At 37.7% G+C, this 19,146-nt stretch overlaps 1 protein-coding gene across 2 annotated transcripts in view; it reads left to right on the top strand.

Annotated features, from left to right (window-relative positions):
* The window catches only part of px (plexus), a 220,442-nt gene that overhangs the window by 118,421 nt on the left and 82,875 nt on the right, over positions 1-19,146 (top strand). For both annotated transcript variants that reach the window (XM_065220022.1, XM_065220021.1), the window contains exons 10-12: positions 5,621-5,833; positions 5,894-6,044; positions 6,136-6,217. In XM_065220022.1, the coding sequence (XP_065076094.1) occupies positions 5,621-5,833; positions 5,894-6,044; positions 6,136-6,217 (446 nt within the window). The remainder of the gene's footprint in view (positions 1-5,620; positions 5,834-5,893; positions 6,045-6,135; positions 6,218-19,146) is intronic.

Here is a 19,146-nt window from a genome sequence, read left to right as displayed (position 1 = left end):
TATTATTATTATTATCTTTATTATAAAGGCTTTCAGCCTTTAGCTGGCTCGTCTTCATAAACTACGTAGACAGTTTTTTGGGATTCTTGACCCCCTCCCCCTGCGTAGACAATTGTGCATACAATTTTTTAAAATTTGTATGGGCCGTGGATAATTGTCAACCCCCCCCCCCCCCCCCCTAAACTGCCTACGTAGTTTATGGATAGCCCCCTACAGGGAAAATTGATGTAAATATTTAATAATAGCTGCATTATTTGCTTGCGGACTAGTTTTAATTTTTAACACTTCAAACACGATGCCTCCGGTAAAATGTGTAACGGCAAATTGGCAATGTGTGAAAAATTATTGCTCTGCAATTTATCGATAGATTTTAAATTTATTGTAACCGAATAAATCTTCAAAGTAAGTTTCAGATGGTGCCAATAAATTTTAAATTTGTCAATAAATGGCTGAACTATGATTTTTCAAACATTGCAAGTTTGCCGTTAAACATTTTACCGAAGGCTTCGTGTTCTGAGTGTTTATGACATAAATGCCAATAACGCCAAGGACTAATGTACCCATTTAGTTAAACCAGGATTAAGGCTGAGTGGAGGTCAAACAATTGGCCTTAAGCCGCTAGATTGCAGTAGAAACAATTTCGCTTTCAAAGCGTCACATTCAGCGATTTTATGATTCGTAAGCGTTCAATCAGCGTGAGCGCTCGCGATTCGTAGAATCGTTGATTGTGACTATCTGCAGTTAGATTTGACGGGTTTGGTGTGTCAGACGCTTGCCTTTTGGCGAAGACATCAAATCAAGAAGACTGGCAACTCTGCCAGAATCCGAGCGACAGATACAGTAGCGCTGCGCTTGAGCGAAGGTGGAGGTACTGAATTGAAAAATGAGCAAATACACAAACCTTTCTTCTGAGGTTGTAATCTCTGCTATCAAATTCGTTCGAAGCATTTACCTTTGCGCGGCAGATGACGCGATTGTGTCGGTCTCATAGCGGTCGTATGAGAAAATGGAAGAGTTGCCAGTATTCTTGATATGTTATCTTCGCTTTTGGCCTCTCCTTGTGTCTAACATGTGTAAGGTATCATAGTAACATCTAATGGTTTCAGGATTCCGGGGATCATTTTTTGTGGCGGGTGAGTGGAAGCAGGCCTGGTTGCGTGAACTACATTTGTGAGAATATCTTTTTGAGATTTTAGTTTATATTTTATTTATTTCATGTAGGGGAAATGGCTCTAATGATGGCCTCTGGATTGCTAAAAATCTGCTATTTATCAATTTTATCTAGATGAACGCGTCATTGGGACGGTACTAATGGATATTGTTGGTCGCTGTTGAAAATTTAGTCGATTGCTGAATTTATGTATGGGCCCAAATTAGGGGAAATTAGGCCTACATTACATCCATTTCCCCTAATCATCGTAAATAATAGTTATTCAATAATAGATAATTCATCCATTATTCAATAGTAAATTTACGAATGACTATAATTTGGATACCTAACAATTGGACAGAATCAGTAGCAAGAATAGGTAACGGAGTGTTCGCCTTCGAAAATATCGATACGTTTTTCAGGGTTGTAGTTTTGGTTTTCATCGGTGGTCCAGCTCTGGTTGTGAACGATTTAGATAGTTTTTTTAGGTAACTATTTAGCTTTTAGCACACTGAAAGCTCTTCATAAAGGGATTCCGTTAAGGGGTTCCACAAATTTAAAGATTAAAGCTTACATTTAGGTATTCGCGAAGACAACAAATATTACCAAGCCGGAGACCGGGTTCGATTCCCGGTTAGGTCAATGGTATCTTACGGGTTGGAAATTTTCTTGACTTCCCTGGGCATAGAGTATCATTGTGCTTGCCACACAATATACTAATGCATGCATTGGTTTGGCATCGAAAGCTCTCAATTAATAACTGTGGAAGTGCATTTAAAACACTAAGTTGAGAGCACGCAATAAGCTAATATGCGCTAAGCAATAAGCTTGAAATGCGAATAAGAAGAAGAAGACAACAAATCAAGAAGACTGGCAACTTTGCCAGAATCCAAGCGACAGATACAATGGCACTGCGCTTGAGTGAAGGTGGAAGCAACGCATAGAAAAATGAGCAAATACACAAACCCTTCTTCTGAGGATGTAATCTTTGCTATCAAATTCGTTCGAAGCATTTACCTTTGAGCGGAAGATGACGCAATTGTACCTATCTCATAGCGTTCGTATGAGAAAATGGAAGAGTTGCCAGTCTTCTTGATTTGTTGTCTTCGGTATTAGTCAACAAAAGTGGATAGTAAGTTAGACATGTTATGGTATGAATTTTTGCTATGTTTTTGTTTTGTTTTTTTGTTTAGTTAATTATTCTTGAATGCAGTTAAAACTATGACATGAGGAAGAAATATAAGTCTATAAGGGTCAGACAGACAGAAATTCATTTTTATGTATATAGATTTAATGAAATCAAATGGTTACATTTCGCTGTAGGACAATTTGACTTGGTATTGTTTTTCATTTTCTTGAACAAGCCACCTTTTTTCAATAGCACAGCTCAAAAACATAGACGGATAAACTGAATAATGATGCTAACTCAAAATTGATAAAAAAAAATACAGATGGGACTGATTTGCGGTTACCGGCAGTGTGCACCATGTAGAAAACCTTGGTTACTTGAACAACTTTGCCGAAGTCAACAATTTCCCAGATAATCAGCAGGGTGTCGACTACCTGAAAAAACCTGGACAATCAGGGAATCTTAGAGAATTTCATTAAAATTAAGGGAAAAATTTCTTTATAAAAGAAACTCATTAATAAGTATGACTGACTTCGCTAGTTCCAAACAACTTAATTTTACTCGGTGTAGTTTAAGGATTGTTTTTCATTTCAAATTTTAAATGGAGTTTCGAACTTATAGTTGTTCAATGATTGATGTTGCATTTTTGAAAGTTAAGCGAAGGTTACTCAAATAAAAGGGTATTTCGATTTCGCCTATTACAAATTCACCTCCCACTGGGTGTTGTCACATTCCTGAGTTGAGCTGAGATTAAAATCCATTTTCGTAGGCGCTTAACGCTGTTAGTTATGGCAAAAATTAAGCTGCTAATGGGTATAGATGTTACACCTATTTGCATCTGACAAAATTTAACTTCGAGTGGATTGGTGCGTCCGTTCGATCCTGTTGTGTCCAACAAAAATCAATCCCTTGAGCGCATTGGAGCGCCTTTGAGTAAATGCAAGAATGGTAAAGAGTTAAGGTGGGCTCAGACAAGGCAAGCCTGGTTCAACTTTTTTCAATTCGAGTGAGTTGATCAAGTCAGTTAAATGGCATGGTTTCAAGTGAGTTGATCAATTATTGACTTTCCTTGTCTAAACCCAGGTGTAAGAGAAGATGAAGTTTTTTTCTGAATACTTTTAGTTCTTGTTCCTTATTGTGTTCTTAACAGCTTGATTAGCTCAGATAACTAACTAAATGAGAATTTAGTATAATGGTCTTGCTTGGGATGATTTTTTTATTGCTTGGAGTAGCACTTTTATGATTGAATAATGATGGCTTCATTGAGTATTCTAAGTCTTCATTGGAATCCTGGTTAGCTCGTAAAATTAGCTTCACAGTGAAGTTTTAGTATTGTAATCTTGCTGCTATTGGAATTAACTTATTTTGGAGGTGAAAGCGTTGTTTTCAAGATTTCTCGCTTGAGCGAATCCGCCCGCGAATTTTGGCTTTTGGTTAAGCGTATTATCCGGAATAATTTTCTTGTGGAGCTGGGTCTCAAAATGTGCTCAAGTCAAACTGGGAATTTGAAGTCACCGTGAAAAAACCGAAAGATGACAAATCTAGAAAAATATACCCCGTATTGTCTTCAAAAACAATAAGATTTCAAGACCCTTGGCCTGGACTAGATTTTCAGAATACATTCACTTTAAAGAACTATTATCAGAATTTTATTTTTTTTTTCAAAACAAATTTGAGCAGATTTTAGAATGCATTCTAGAGGTATTTCATAGAATGTTTTCTAGGGAGATCTCGGAAAATCTCTAAGACAGTTTTTACTAGAACTCCCAAGAGTGAAGAGGATTCCAGGATTCGTAAAAAAAAGAAAGGAAATCGAATTTTGAGGGCACAATCCCAAAATAATTCTTCGAAGATCTATAAGGACATTCTGAGGATAACTCCAAGCGCATTTTGAATGGAATTTCTAGAGAATTTTATTGTGAATTCCATGCAATTTGCAGAAGAATTTAGAGCCGAACTCCAAGATAATTATGAGCAAAATTCGAAGACAATTCTCTGTGGGAGAATTTCCCCTACCCAATGGTGTTGGCAGGGAAGCGGGATTACAAGTTTTGCTCATAAAAGCTAATAGGCCCTTTTCAATTGTTGGTCGAGAATCTGAGGTGAATTTCATGGGAACTCAACGAAGAATTTCAGGCAAATAAACAAAAAAATTTAGCTCTAGTGAATTCTTAGAAGTTTTAAAAGGAGGAATTTTAAGATTTTTTTTGGATTGGTGTACAGAGAACTTTTGGACTGTTATAAAGACATTTTCAAGGGACTTCCAGAATGAATTTTAAATTTATTTTAAAAGAATTCTTAAAATTGTCTGAGAATTCCCAATCTAATAATAGCCTGTAAAGTTTTGAGCGAAGACTTCGAACGTGTCGCAGAACCAAATTCAAGATCCAGCAAAGGTACTGCAGCAGTACTACTGCTGTCTTAGAAATGACCCATGTAACCTTCGGCTCAATCGCATTCAGTTTTATGCCTAATTAAAAAAAAACAAAACGGGAACAAACCGGAAAATAGCTAATTGACATTTGCTGGACACCATGAAGATGGAGGAGATCTGAATGAATTTATTTGTTTAAACAATGTATCGAACGCTTGATTCAATTTGAAATTGTATTGAGTTAGAGGTCCATGCGTAATTTAATGACCAAAGGCCAGAAATTACTTATATATATCTGAGGAAATTAATAGCTGATGGTGGGGTTGGGTTGCCCAAAACGGGTAGGCAATGACCAGAGACACCCTGGTCCGGAACTCGAGATATAGCACTTTGTGGAATTTCACATTCACCCTAGCACCACGTAACGGTAGAATTCTGAGCTAACCTTCACCATTCGAAAGGCTTTGATTATCTGAACAACTTTGCCACAGACAGCAATTTCCATGATGGTCGGGATTTCGAGATATATTACACAATGATTATTTTCATATCAGAGGATTATCATTTTTGTTGCTGAACATGATGTGTAATAAAGTGATAATCCATTTGTATATTGATCCTTATTTCGTTTAATAGTGTTTTATCGTCGCAAAACATTGGAAGATCACTACAATGTGTTGCGTGTACTGTATGTATTTCTAGTTAGCATAGTTCTTGATATGGAGTCCCAAGTTTGCGCGATGAATGATTTCTCATGATACAAGGTCAAAAAATTTCTGTTTTCATCCTCATCATTAATACGAACATGATATTGTACGTTCCTTAACAAATAGTCGAACGCTTTAAAATTTTGAATAAATTGCATTAAAGTGCTACTCTTCCCCGAAGAAAGTTAATCCACTTTGTAATAACGCCATTATTGAGTCAACTTGTCTAAATCTACAAACTTCCCCTCTCTTCAATCCAGATATGAAGCTCAAAACACGGTGCCCCCGAGTAATCGCGAGTACAACTTCCACGACTACTGCTGCCACCTGTGCGGGATCACAACCTATCGGAAGCGAGTTCGTGCGTTGCCCATCCGGGAGTACCCCTTCGTGGCGAATCGAAAAAGCGACGGACTGCTGCTGGAGAACGGCGACTACGCAGTGGTCTGTCTCGATTGCTACGAAGGGTTAAGGTGGGAATTGAAAAATAGCACTTTAGTGCAATCTGCTCGAATACTGAACTGTCGTTATAGGCAACAATCGGCCGAGTACGATCGATGGGGAGTGGCGATCGAGAAGCGGGAGTACAACTGGGTTGCACAACCACCCCCACCGGAGGACAGTCCGGATGTGTCAGTCGCCCGCCTACCGAGCGGGGAACGGACCGATAAAGTCAATAAAAATGTAAGGGTCTCAGAAAAAAAAAACAGATGCCTCCCTCAATTACTAACAAATGTTTCCCGTTTTTTTTTTTTTGTCTATCTCTACAACACAGTCTCAAGTAGGTCTACGTCCAATACCAAATAAGAAGAACTGTTCTCCAAAGCAAGTTAGTAACGATAAGCAGCGTGATGCACGTAAGTACCGATTTGTTTACATTGTTGATTGAAGCGTGTGTTTACAACTCTGCAGACCGATTTGTGTGTCCAATCGGTGGCTCCAATGGCCAAAGCCGCCGAAGGTTAATGGGCTGTAAAAGCGCGTTCGTCAGCAGAATCAATGTGGTCAGATAGGTAGCAATTTCATGATTAAATTATTGTTGTCATTCCCTCCCTTCCCATGGAATTCCTGTTGTGGTTTTACGTAGTGAAATTTCAAAGGAATTTGCCTTCCTTAAAACATCCGTATCAATAATTTATTTATTACCAGAATGCCGTTAGCATATTCTTGTGTTCCTCATCGGAATCTATTAGATATCAGGGAAGACATTTATCCGATTTTGTCAGTCCCTCCGTTTTCAGACTTTTATCTATCAATAATTTCACATAACCGTAATTTCACATCTTTCTCATGCACCTTCAAGAATATTATGGGTATACGTTGGTGCAATAAGACCACTGAAAAAAGTGCAGGGGTTTCGTAGAACCTTACAATAGTTTATCAAAAAAGGGGCTGACAAAATCGGGTCATTACTGTATTATGCATTCAGTTGGTACATATTTAAAATATTTAACAGCAGTGGAATTCCAGCCGGAATTCAGGAGTGATTTGTTTGTTTTTCAACAACAACAACAACAACAAAATCTATTGATCCACTTCTGTCGTGATTCTACTCATCATTCACTTCCGAACTCAGAGTTTATAAAAACTCTGCAAACCCCATCGAAACTTTCTCTCGATAAGATTCCCAACCCACCGATATCGCCACTTTTGTTTCACCGCGCAGTATTTTTCTCCTCCATTGAGCTAAGTTTGCAGAAAAGTGTGAAATAACTTTTTCCTCCAACCCATCATCAGCTTCGTGTGGAACCGCTACATTGCGGGACCTCAATTGCTGCGATGCACCCAGGCTGAACTTATTACCTGTGCAATGATGGGGAGAGAGGGCGAGGGTTGGAAACCGAAAATGAACCCGAGGCGAAAACTTTGTGTAATTTCATACAAAATTAAAATAAACACGACTACCTGAAAAGTTAAGGATGTACTCTCAAGCTCACACGCAAGCGAGATGGTTTGCCTGTGTGTGGAGTCATTTAGCGCTCCTGGCCACGACGGAGCAAATTGAGAGAGCGAGGGTGCGAAAGCTAGAACGAGAGGTCGAGAGAAAAGGATCAATCTGTTCGCTGCTCCTGCGTGTGTTGTGTTTCGTGCGGCACGGAAAAGCGATTTTCACAACAGTCACAAAGTGGGTGTTGGTGGGTGGTTGTTCTGAGTGGGGATGGAATGGGGTCTGTGTGTAATGGTTTTGCAGAAAGGTACAGAAGTGATCTTGGTACTTGGGTCGTTCGCTCTCCCTCTCTCTCTTGTTCAGCGATGACGATGGTCCTTAGCAGGGGTGCTCTGTTACTGATACACTTGTCTGATACGGCAGTTGTTCACACCGTGACACCACCTAATATAGTGAAAAATTGAGCCCTCCCTTTCCCTCGGTTGACGTGGTGAGTGATTTGCACGGTGGGGAAAATTTAATATGGGTAGGTCAAAACTGTCATGTTAAAAGATTGAAAGGTTTACCTATTACGAATAAAGTTTTGCTTTTGGGATGTTATTTTTAATAAATTGAATACAAGTCTAATTTGAAACAGTGTAGACATGAATGTAACTGGCGTGCTAAATCTATTTGTTTCTTGGATTTCACAAATAAACTGCCTTAAGTTTTTTTTTATTTATCTTTATTAAGGACACTTTCAGCCCTGGGCTGGTTCGTCTCCGCGCCTTAAGGTAATATTCTTTGAGCACATATTAAGTTGTGAATTGAGACCTTTCGGATCTAATTTTTTGACTGCCCCTGATTACTACTCCGTTAATGCAAATATCAGCTGTAATGGCACACAAAAAACAATAGATGGCGCTAGAGAGTGACATTCATCCTCAATGTGCAAATGGTGGTGATCTGAATTTTGGGGAATATCTGTGTCGACCACGTTCAAATGCAGGTCAATTAGGGGTTTTTTTTTTGCATTATAGGGTAGAGAAGTGCGTCGCCCTAATCGCGTATTTTGGGTCTAGCGAGCAGAAAATATCAAATATATCCATGATTTCGGTGTAAACTAGTCAATTATATGTTATACTTTAAAACAAAAGCTACCAAAACAAGCATACAAGAACGCACGGAATGAATGTTTACACACATTTATCTCAAAAACAATAGAAGCGCTCCTACCAAATTCATTTTCCATTCCATTTTTAGCTTCATCCGTACGCCGAAGTGAATAAATGGTCTTTCAATGCGTTAGGACAGAATCAGAATTCGTAGGCCGAGTTTGGAGTCAAAAAAGGGTGTTAGATTTTTGACTATATCTTAACAATTTGTGTATCTTTATGAAATATAAGGGTATCTATGGATAGGTAAATCAATTTGGAAGACATCTGTAGTAGAAACATTCCATTTTGCGTAAAAATTCACTCGAAAAAGAGAGGAAAAGTGCGGGCTGTGTAACTAAGGCCCAACATTAGATCTAAGCTCTACTCGCTTTATTTGAAACCGAAAAATCCTCCGCATTTCCACGATTGAATGCTCGGAAGGGTTGATGAGGTTAGGTAAAAGGTTTTCGTCTCTTTCGTGCACAGAAAGAAAAGGAGAAAGAGAATAAAAATCACTAAGAAACCGATGCGACCCTCGCAATTCTTTAATGTTAAGATGGCTTGGATTGGAACCACGATCTCCTGCTCTATTTATAATAAGTAAAAATGGTCGCTACTAAGTCACCGAACTTATCACATGAAATGATCTTCTCTACCGTTCTGCGTTACACTAAAGTACACTATACACTAAGTATTGATTGTCAACATCGACAAGCTTAATGTAGCCCCAATGCTGGTTTGAAAAAGCAGCATCATTGGGGTTGAATTGAACCTGCTGATTTTAACAATCAAATAAATTTAAATATGTACCCATCTTGTTCCACCTTACTTAAAACGTTTACTATAACTGATGTTTTTTTTTGCAAAAAATTAACTTCTGAAATCGCCATGATCTCTGCGCCATAAAAATTTCAACTTTATCAACTAATGTGCTACTTTTCCAAATGGTTATTAACCTATTTACAATAACAAACATGGAATTCTGCTCAGTACTACCATGGTATTCTTCTTAAACTCACAGTAAAAATACTCTTGAAACTTTTCTCGAATCACAGAATTCCCTTTTCTCGTATTCAGAATTCCCTTGAAACTCCCTTAATATAATATGTCCTCTCAAATAACATTGCAAGCTTTATAGAGGTTTTATTGCATTATTCAAGCCTTAATTATGGTCTACAAAACTCTCACGAATACAAAAAAAATATTTGGGCTGAGAATTCAATTTCCTTTGAAAATTTTCTCAATTCCGGAGTGATTTGAGATTAGGGCGTAATTGCATTTGTAAACAAACACATCAATCACCGATTTCTCACGAATAAAAGCGCAATCTCGAAAAGTAATAACACTATGAGGTAGAGGAATGATTCCTCTATCATTTGGTATAGTTTGTTTGTTAGATTGAGCTTTTATTCAAGAGAAATCAGTAATTGACGTGTTTGTTTACAAAAGCAATTACGCCCAAATCTCTTAATCACTCCGGAATTTTAATCAAAACAGTCAACAGGAATACTTCTGGGTCTATTCCTTTTTAAATTGTCATCAGAACACCCTTTATAGTCTGTTTGTAATGCTCTTCGAATTCTCGTCAAAATTTTCTTTTTTTTTAACTAGTTCGTTTATTTGGAAGACTCAATCGCGTTAGCTTTACGGAGCCGATAGTTCATTGTTCTTTGTTTGTAACAAAATTCACTTAATTCTATGTCTAGTAGGAGTTGGGCCGAATACTCGCGGCTTACTCGAGGTAAGAGAGGTACATTGTCGAAGGATAGGATCAGGGGAGGAGTTTGGGGGTAAGGTTTCGTTGTCTCATCAGAGCGTTGTCCCCAGTATCAATGGTAGTGCGGTTCTAGTTTCGTCTGGAGTTCGACCGACTATGGTGACCAGTGTTAAATTCTTATACTAGACATTTGAAGAAACACATAAACCGACTGCATATAGCAGATATCGCGAGTTCCCAACACGTCTCTGATAGGAACATAGGGTTGTCTTCCTTGGGCCTCAAGGGTATTCAAAAGTCGCTCTTCGGCGGCGTAATTATCCGTACATTGCCAAACTGCGTGATCGATGTCATCGTAACCGCTTCCACACCGACAGATGTTGCTGTCCACGAGGTTTATTCTATTGAGATCAGCATTTAGCGAGTAGTGGTTGGACATAAGTCTACTCATCACGCAAATGAAGTCACGACTTCAGTCCAAGCCTTTAAACCACGCTCTCGAAGAAACATTAGGAATAATTGAATGTAACCACCTCTTGGACCTCCATTGTCCCAATCGGTTTGCCAACTCGAAAGGGTACTCTGACGCACTAAATGGTAAAATTCATGGTGTGAAATTTGCCTGTCAAGAGAGTCCGCTTTCTCATTGCCTGGGATTGAGCAATGTGAAGGGACCCATACAAAGGTAATCATATATGATCTTTCGATCAGCACACTCATCTGCTCCCTTACCTTTGAAAGGAAATAAGATGAGTGCCTACTTGGTTTCATCGAACGAATAGCCTCAATCGAACTGAGACTATGCGAGAAGATGAAGTAATGGTCTGCGGGTGTCAAAATTTTCTTGAATTTAATTTAATCTTAAAATTCACTTCCTATTCTGCTCAGAATCACCTAGGATTAATCCTTGAAATTCTTTCCACAACTCCCATGGAACTTTTCTTAGAATAACCTAAGTATTAAATTCAGAACTTTCTTTCTTCTCCCCAGAAATTCCTTAGAATTGATCTCAGAATTTCTGAGGGCATTATCTCAGATCATTATCACATTGAAATTTGATGTTTGATTTTTTTAAAGCTAATTTTTTGTAATTGAACCATCGGAAAACAATGTTTTGGACTGAACCAATTGTTTTCCGGAAATCCGGGAATGTAGGACATCTAGTTTCCTACAACTTTGTCACAAACGTGCTGAAAAACATAGAATACACCGTTTTGAAAAATTAGGCGCGAGTCAAAATGGTAAAATTTCAGCACAAACTTGCTTTAATGAGTCTAATGAACAATTATGCAAAATTTCATAGAATTCGAAGAGCGTAAAGTTTGATCGATTTGTCACTTAGCATGGATTTGCTCCATTGAAAATTTTACAAGATTCAAAATGACCGTATTTTTTTCAAAAATCTGAATCATGTCCCATAACAAACATTTATGCAAAGTTTCATGCATATCGGATAAGGTCAAGTTTTTCTGATTCGTAATTTTACATGGAACTTAACTAGGTACACTGAACGAAAACATTCGCAATACTTCGAATGTTTTTTGAATTGCTCGAGCCCATTTGCTTTCAAATTTTGGATGATTGCTTTATGGTTGAATTCGTGATCAGCTGATTAGCTGTCATCCAAATAAAAGATGATATTTATTTGAAAATACAGCGCTCAGAGGACAACAATTTAAGGCTAGGATGTCAGTTCAGATCAGCAAATAACGTTCGATAGAATGATGTACATCATCATTTTAGATGATTTGCGTTAGGGAGCTGAACCAATATCATGTGCATTTCAGTTTGGAATTTCTACAGAGTGTATTACGTATTTTAACTGAGGTCCGTTCGCTACTCGTATCAATGTTGATCCTGTATTCGAGATGAGCACAATTTGATTACAAAATAACCGTAATCCGGTTGCAGTTATCATTCGAAATAGCGATTTCGATGTTTCAATTTGAATGGTCTGAGGTTTCATTCAGACAGAGGATGATGTTTTGGTACAGTGTACTCCATTACATTCTTTCGATAGCTTCAAAGTGTTTTCTAAACATCAGTACCCGATTAGCTGGCGTAAGTGGAAATATTAGCTACAGAACTTTTAATTTCAGTTTACGTTACGATATCAATGTAATTTTTGCACACTGGCAATGATATTTACATTATGTGAAGTGATACTGATATCAGGTGGCTAGTAAAAATCAGCATTTTGTTGGAAGTGTGTTCAAACATTATCTCATTCCGAGAATTCCAATTCCAATGTTCCCTAGATCTCATTTGTCTCAAGTTCAAAATTTCTAAAACAATTTCTAAATTCAATCTCTCAATTTTTACACTCATTCAGCCCGATAGCGTTCGGTCCAGTGACCATACATATAATCCATGACTCAGTTGCTCACTAACTTTCTAAATAAAATGTCTCGAGCTTAGAAATTTTTAATTTTTTACCTGCAAATAACTTTAAAAATTTGCACTTGGGACACGTTTAAAAAATCTAATCTTTGAAAATTTTCGTTTTTGCTAAATATATTAAACCGTAAATTTTTGAGATTGTAACCGGGAAAAACCGGGAATTTCAAAATGAAAATTCACTACGAATCTGCATGAAGTGTAGAAAGCCTCTTTTGCGAGTGCCTTTTTTTAAAACTTTTATTTCTTGAAGTACAATGTTCCAAATTAGCTGAAACTTTGCTTATTTTTTGTCTAAGCATTAGCTCACAACGAAAAAGTTAAAGCATTTTGGTTTGGTTTGCCATTCGGAAAATTCAATACAAGGGTATTATAGTTGTTTAGAAACATAATTTGTTCACCTTCTGTAATGTGTTACTTGATTTCAAAATCATACAATAGTAAATCCAACTCAAAGCAAGCAATCAAGCCATGTGACGCCACTTATCTCATATTCTCGATAAAGGTTGAAAAATCAGCCACAAGCAAGAAAAATGCAAACCATTCTCTAATATTTCAACATTTCAACTACATTTTTTGGAACTTGCTCGTTGACAAACGAGGTAAATCATACCACAATATATAAATTGGTTGTACACACTTTTGGTTAAGTGAGCTTTAAACATATGCAGAAAGAAATCTGAATTTGAATGGTGATGTTAACATCCATGCTTGCAAAAATTCAAGCATGTAAACTTTCTTTTCCCGTAATCTAGCAATTTGCAAGAAATGTTGCATAGAAAGATTGATGATTGCATACAATATTTGGAATATTTCATTAAATGTCTCATAAATTTACACGATCTACAATGGAAACTTGTATGATATGTGACGCTCCATTTATGTGCATCATAGTGGCCGAAATTTAGACTACTTTTTCAAACTGTGTAACTGGTGATTTTGCAACTGTATTCCCCGCAGTATACCTTACTATTTGTTGGGTAAAGTTTCTGTAGGATACCTGGACTCTGGTGGATAGCTCGGTGGATGTGTTGGTAGACCCTATGAGCTCTATATGTGGTTCTTCCGGAATTTATACAGCACAGAAAACACTCTTTTTACAATTAATGTAACTCTTTACTACACAGTTTGAAAAAGTAGTGTAAATTTCTGTTTAATATGATGCACATAAATCGAGCGTCACATATCATACAAATTTACATTATATATCATGTAAAGTTCTGACACATTTCATGCAATGTAGCAAATATTGTATACCAAAGCCCGTCTTTGTAAACAACATTGTGTACAAGTTGCTCGGTTGCGTAAAATGAAATACAACTTTACGTGAATGAATGTTAACATCACAATTAAAATTCAGAATTTTTATCTGTGTAAAATAGGACCACAGGAGTGGAACTTCGGATCAGAAAGTGGCTCCACTTGTCATTTGCGAACACTAGCGCATCTAGCGGTAGAAGGCATCTTCTGCCTGCAGTTAAGATAGACAGCATGCTATGATAGTGTGAGTGCACAAAGAAAGCCCATGTGGAACGCTACCACAACACATCGCTTGTTGAGCAGAAAACCGAACCACTTTTTGATTCACCGATTTGTTTGCACTTCCCCTTCTGTTCTGTGATAGGACTCTAACCAATCATTACATATATTAACGCTTAACAACATTTCTTCTTATTACTAATTTTGGTCACACAAGGCCATCTTCGATCTTCTACTACTTCTTACTAAAATAACCTGCCATTACTCCTAAAACCTACCCTAATTTCCACCATTGTTCAGTTACGTGTACTCAAAAATGATGAAAACTGAAGAAATTTCACTCAAAAATGAGCAATATTATTCCACAATGTTTGAGCAACCCCACTTTTTACGATTTTGAGTGAAATCCAACTCAATTTAGAGTTACAGAGCCAGATCGGCCGTGTAGCATCAAAACGAACAACTGTATGCTAACTTTGATTCTTAAACCCAATTCCCTTAAAACATCGTAAAACCGATACACGACATGATCGCACAAGGACTTCATTTAACCCCTAACGATGACAGTTAGCTATAGCAACTGATTAGAAACCGCACTGAAGGAGGCATTACGCTTCTTTTCATGGAGACGCATGGCTTCCCATTAGATATTTATTGGACAAGATTGCACCAAGCATCCTAAACCGCTATCATCCTTCGTCCTATATCAATGTTGTATCCTGATATCGTATATCTTTTCAAAAACCCACTGTACCGGTTCATAAATTTCCCCAAAAGCTCATAAAATGTAGAGAAAGAAAGCAGTATCAGTATGCGCTTTTCCCTTTCCCCTGCCCCTTCCTGGTTCCGATGGTCGTCGCAATCGGTGGTTGCATATATACAGGCGCACCGACAGACAGACAGACGGAAACACTAACACGAATTCACTCTCTCCAAGTATGGCTGATGCCATTGTGTTGGTAGCAGTGCCTTTCCTCTGTCTGACGCCCTTTCGCCCAGCGCACGAGGCAGGATACATATTTTATGTGACGTTATAGCCTTTCGTTGGCACCCCCTTTTGTCTTGTCCCCCGCCGTGTGTCGACGTCGTCGAAACCCGAACGTGTGAAGAGTTTGCGCAAATTATCTAGAACATACAAATTACCATAAATTGAAAGAAAAACCACAACACGAAGTGGTTGCCGCTGCTGCTGCTGCTGCTGCACACCAGCATCAGCATCAGTGAGCAAGCTGCCGGCGCGGTTTGGTTGTGTGTTGGTATGGCGACTGAGTCAGTGCCTACTCGGATAGGTAGAAGAGTGCAGGATCCTTTTCTGCTCGATCTTCCTGCCAGGATGAGGTGGGATGAGAAGGTGTTTCTCGGTGGTTGGCAAAATTATGGGGTTCACGCGAAGAGGCGTATCATTCGGAACTGGCTAGATATTCAAGCTGTGTGGAGGTCTGTGAGAGGAGGAGGGTTGTTTGGTTGAACGAGAAACACATTTCGTTTCCTTTTTTGTTGAGCTGCTACTCCTGGTTCGTATTATGATTTTAATTTCCCTTTGTGTGTTTATATGAAACACTTTGTTGTTAGCTACACAAAAGCATATTAAAAGTTTTTTTCACCCCCACTTTGCTGGAATGTTTCGTGTGAACCCGAGTTGAGGAAAATTCAGATTCTGGTTGACTGCGAGGAAGAGGGAGAGAGTGTGTGTGTGTGTGCATGGATGGAGAGCAGGAAGGGGAAAACGTATTTTCAGCTCCAGGAAAAACCATAAAGGAAAAGCGGACTGTGGCTTTCGGAAACTTAGTTAAAGGTAGCTTTGCCCGTCTCTGCTCCCTGTGCTCTCGTACCGATGGTACCCGCAGCACAAGCAGAGGGGAATCTGATAGGTGTATAAATATTTCAAACGAAGGCGAGAATATTAAATGAGTTTCTCCCGGGGCGTAAATGAGGATGTGTTAAAAAGGTAATATTTAGGGGGAAGATTAACTGAATAATTTGTCGTTCTGTGCGCTGGCTGGGGGAAAGAAGCCGCTTATTTTACGGCACTTCTGTTCGGTTGACATTGGGAAGACCGCAAGTTGCGACGCGTTGGGATTGATTTACGGTTCTTTGGCCTTGTAAATGATGAACTCATCAGAAAATTGTATGCCTTTATGTGTACACATTCTTTGGAGCGTAATAAAAAGAAAATAAAGATGTAATCACTAAAATATAACAAACAATAGCACACAATGGAGCCGTTCTCGTAATTTTGTAGGAATGGGTATGTTAATGAGAAGGGCATCATTCATAACTGTGTCCCTTCCTTGCTTGAATTCTTATTCATATGGGATAGTTATGCTTTTATGGTCATTTTAGCTAAATCACTTTTCCGACGGTTTTTAAGGGCGCAGTATCACACATTATTTCTTGCTGTACTTCGTCTAATCTGGTATTTGAATACCGCTCGAGCTATCAACTATCAATTGACATCTACTTTCATATTATTTGATACAACTACGAACTTTGATCATGAAAAAAGTGAAACAGTTTGAACCGTCTTATAAAATAATCGCATATAAGTCCCATCCTGAAATTCAATCATCCATGTAGTTCAAGTTAAAGTTCTGTTTTTCGAATTGCCATATTTTTCGCTGATATAACAAAACAAGCAAGCTTTGTTGCAACTGATTTAAACTTGAAAAAAATATCAATAAATTTACTAGAATTTTGCATACAAAAACATGGAAATTGCACTTCGTAACTTCGGCGGCCATTTTCTGAATGCCTACTTCTTCCATATGGGACTGATGTGCGATTTTAGGCAGTGCAGGTATCTATGATTTTTCTTGATGTAAACACATCAAATTCTGAATTTTCAAGAATTTCTCAGATTGGATTTTTTTTTTCAAATTCTGGTTGAATTTTTTCCTATTTCCAAGATCTCGAATTTTTTTATGTCATGAATTTAAATAAGGGAAACGTCTCTAATTGTTGGCTTATGTATTTAATATTGGGCCCATCGCTAAAAAATCTGCTATTTATCAATTTTATCTAGATAAACGCGTTATTGGGACGTTACTAATGGGTAGAGATGAACCAGCCTAAGGCTAAAAGTCTCGTTAATAAAGGAAAAAAAAAAAAAAAAGTTACTAATGGATACTTTTGGTTGCTATTGAAAATTTAGTCGATTGTACACGTAATCTTAAAAATTATTTTCAACTCCGGGATTTTGAACTTTTTTATGAATGCATATTGTCAAGCATCTTGCTAATCTCTGGGTCTTATAAATGTTCTGAAAATAGGGCTCGGGGTCTTAAAATTTTGTCTTTGACCGTGATCTCGAAAATTTTCTCCTGCCTAAGACCGAATTGCTTAAACGGCTGTGCTGTCTCTATTAGCATAACAGTCCCATGTCCTATAGAAATCCTATAAACATGGGATTGTTATGCGAATAGCGGCAGTGTAGCTCAAATGATCAATTCAGCTTAATGGCATTTGGCGTAGAAGTTCTCGATTTTTTTTTACGAGATTCTGCAACATTAAAGACCAGTGTTGGAAAAATATCAAAAAATCAAATATCACCAAAGAACAAGATCGCATTTAATTTTCGTAGACAAACATCAACAATCAAACAACTATGGATGATATTGCAAGCTGTGATATCGCAGATCAGAACATCAAGCTAACAAAACTCACCAGCTGCAAATCTCACCAAACTGTGGTGAGATTAATAGCGAATTCGTTTATTATTCAGTTCCAACCTGCATCGGGTATCAAGATTGGGCCTGCTTGTTTTCTGACAAACGTCAGTTCGATCGTTTGTTTTTAAAACCCAGCTCAAGTTGAGGTTCGCACTGACAAAAAGTTCGGTTTCGCACTGGGTTGGAACTGGTTCCAACCCCGATAATAAACGAATTCGCTATAAGTTTCATGACGTTTGCTTTACACCCGAACGCAACCTAAACTTCCATAACGACTGGAAGCAGTCGCTTCGTGTCTGCCATCGGTGAAGAGAAAATAGAGATAGCATTATTATACCTTCTCTTTCCAAGAAAACCAAGTGCAACGGAATCATTTTTGCGTCGATTCAACTCTCAGCTTCACACGCTGTTAATAGTCTCGCAATATCAAAGGAGCTTGTAAAATCAAAATCAAGCATGATATTTTGCTCCAATATCAATTTGCTAATGATTATGCCATCACTGTTAAAGACATTTGAACACTCTCAATTCTGAGACTTCGACAAAAGATCCAGAACATAAATTATCTAAATTCTGGGACTTTTGCAACAATATTAGGACTTATTTTTTTTTCATAACTGCGGGTTTAAAAACATCAAGATTATGAAAATAACTAATGAATTTGTCCCAGGTCCCCTGGACTGAGGTCATATCTAGCTTATGAATTTGTATACATATTGCTTCGTAAGGAGACTCACATTTCGAATAAAGTTCTTTCGCATGAGTAACTTTCGAATAATTTTTTTTTCTAGAATTTTAGCATATATTTTTTAAGAATCCAAAACAGTATGGGAGTTCTCATTATGTGAAATGGAGCACTTCCACGTCAAATGACTACAATGAAACTTTGCATAATTGTTTGATATGGGCTATGATTCACATTCAAAAATTCGTTCACTTTGGTTGTAAAATGGTTTTAGTAATTTCAAGTATAAATTCCTGATAAATTTTAAAATCCTAGATATCTCAAAATGTCTTTGCCCATTTTTTTGATTTTTTTTTTATGTCATGAAGAATGCAAATTTCTAGAATATATGAAATTATGGACACTCTAAAACTTCTTAGATGTCATTTCGATCAGAAATGCCGTTTCCATGCTACAATTTTTTTGAAAATGCCAAGGACAATTACAACATGTTTTTTTTTCTCTATTTTGTCTGGAACTGCTTTAAATTTGTCAAGCGTTTTGTGGGTTAGCACATTTTTCTCAGGATCCAGAATTTTTTTTAAGTCGTTTGATACCCACTTTTTTTAAGCGTTTGTCGCTTTTGGCTGACATGTAAGAGAAAGCGTATGTTTCTCTTTCGATTAAAGTACAAATTAGGTAGCAATATAGATGAACACTCTACTGCTACTTTTTTGTTCGAAACAAAGCAGTAATTCACGGATATCCCGCGACAATTTAATTTAATTGAATAAGGTTTTGCAAATGTTTTGTTCTCTAACTCCAGACGAATCTAGA

This window comes from Ochlerotatus camptorhynchus, unplaced genomic scaffold (assembly GCF_037179485.1).
Source record: "Ochlerotatus camptorhynchus isolate MF236.1 unplaced genomic scaffold, CSIRO-AGI_Acam_v1.1 ptg000114l, whole genome shotgun sequence".
Lineage (NCBI taxonomy): Eukaryota > Metazoa > Arthropoda > Insecta > Diptera > Culicidae > Ochlerotatus > Ochlerotatus camptorhynchus.
Note: the sequence above shows the minus strand (reverse complement) of the source record. Positions and strands in the feature narration are given on the sequence as shown.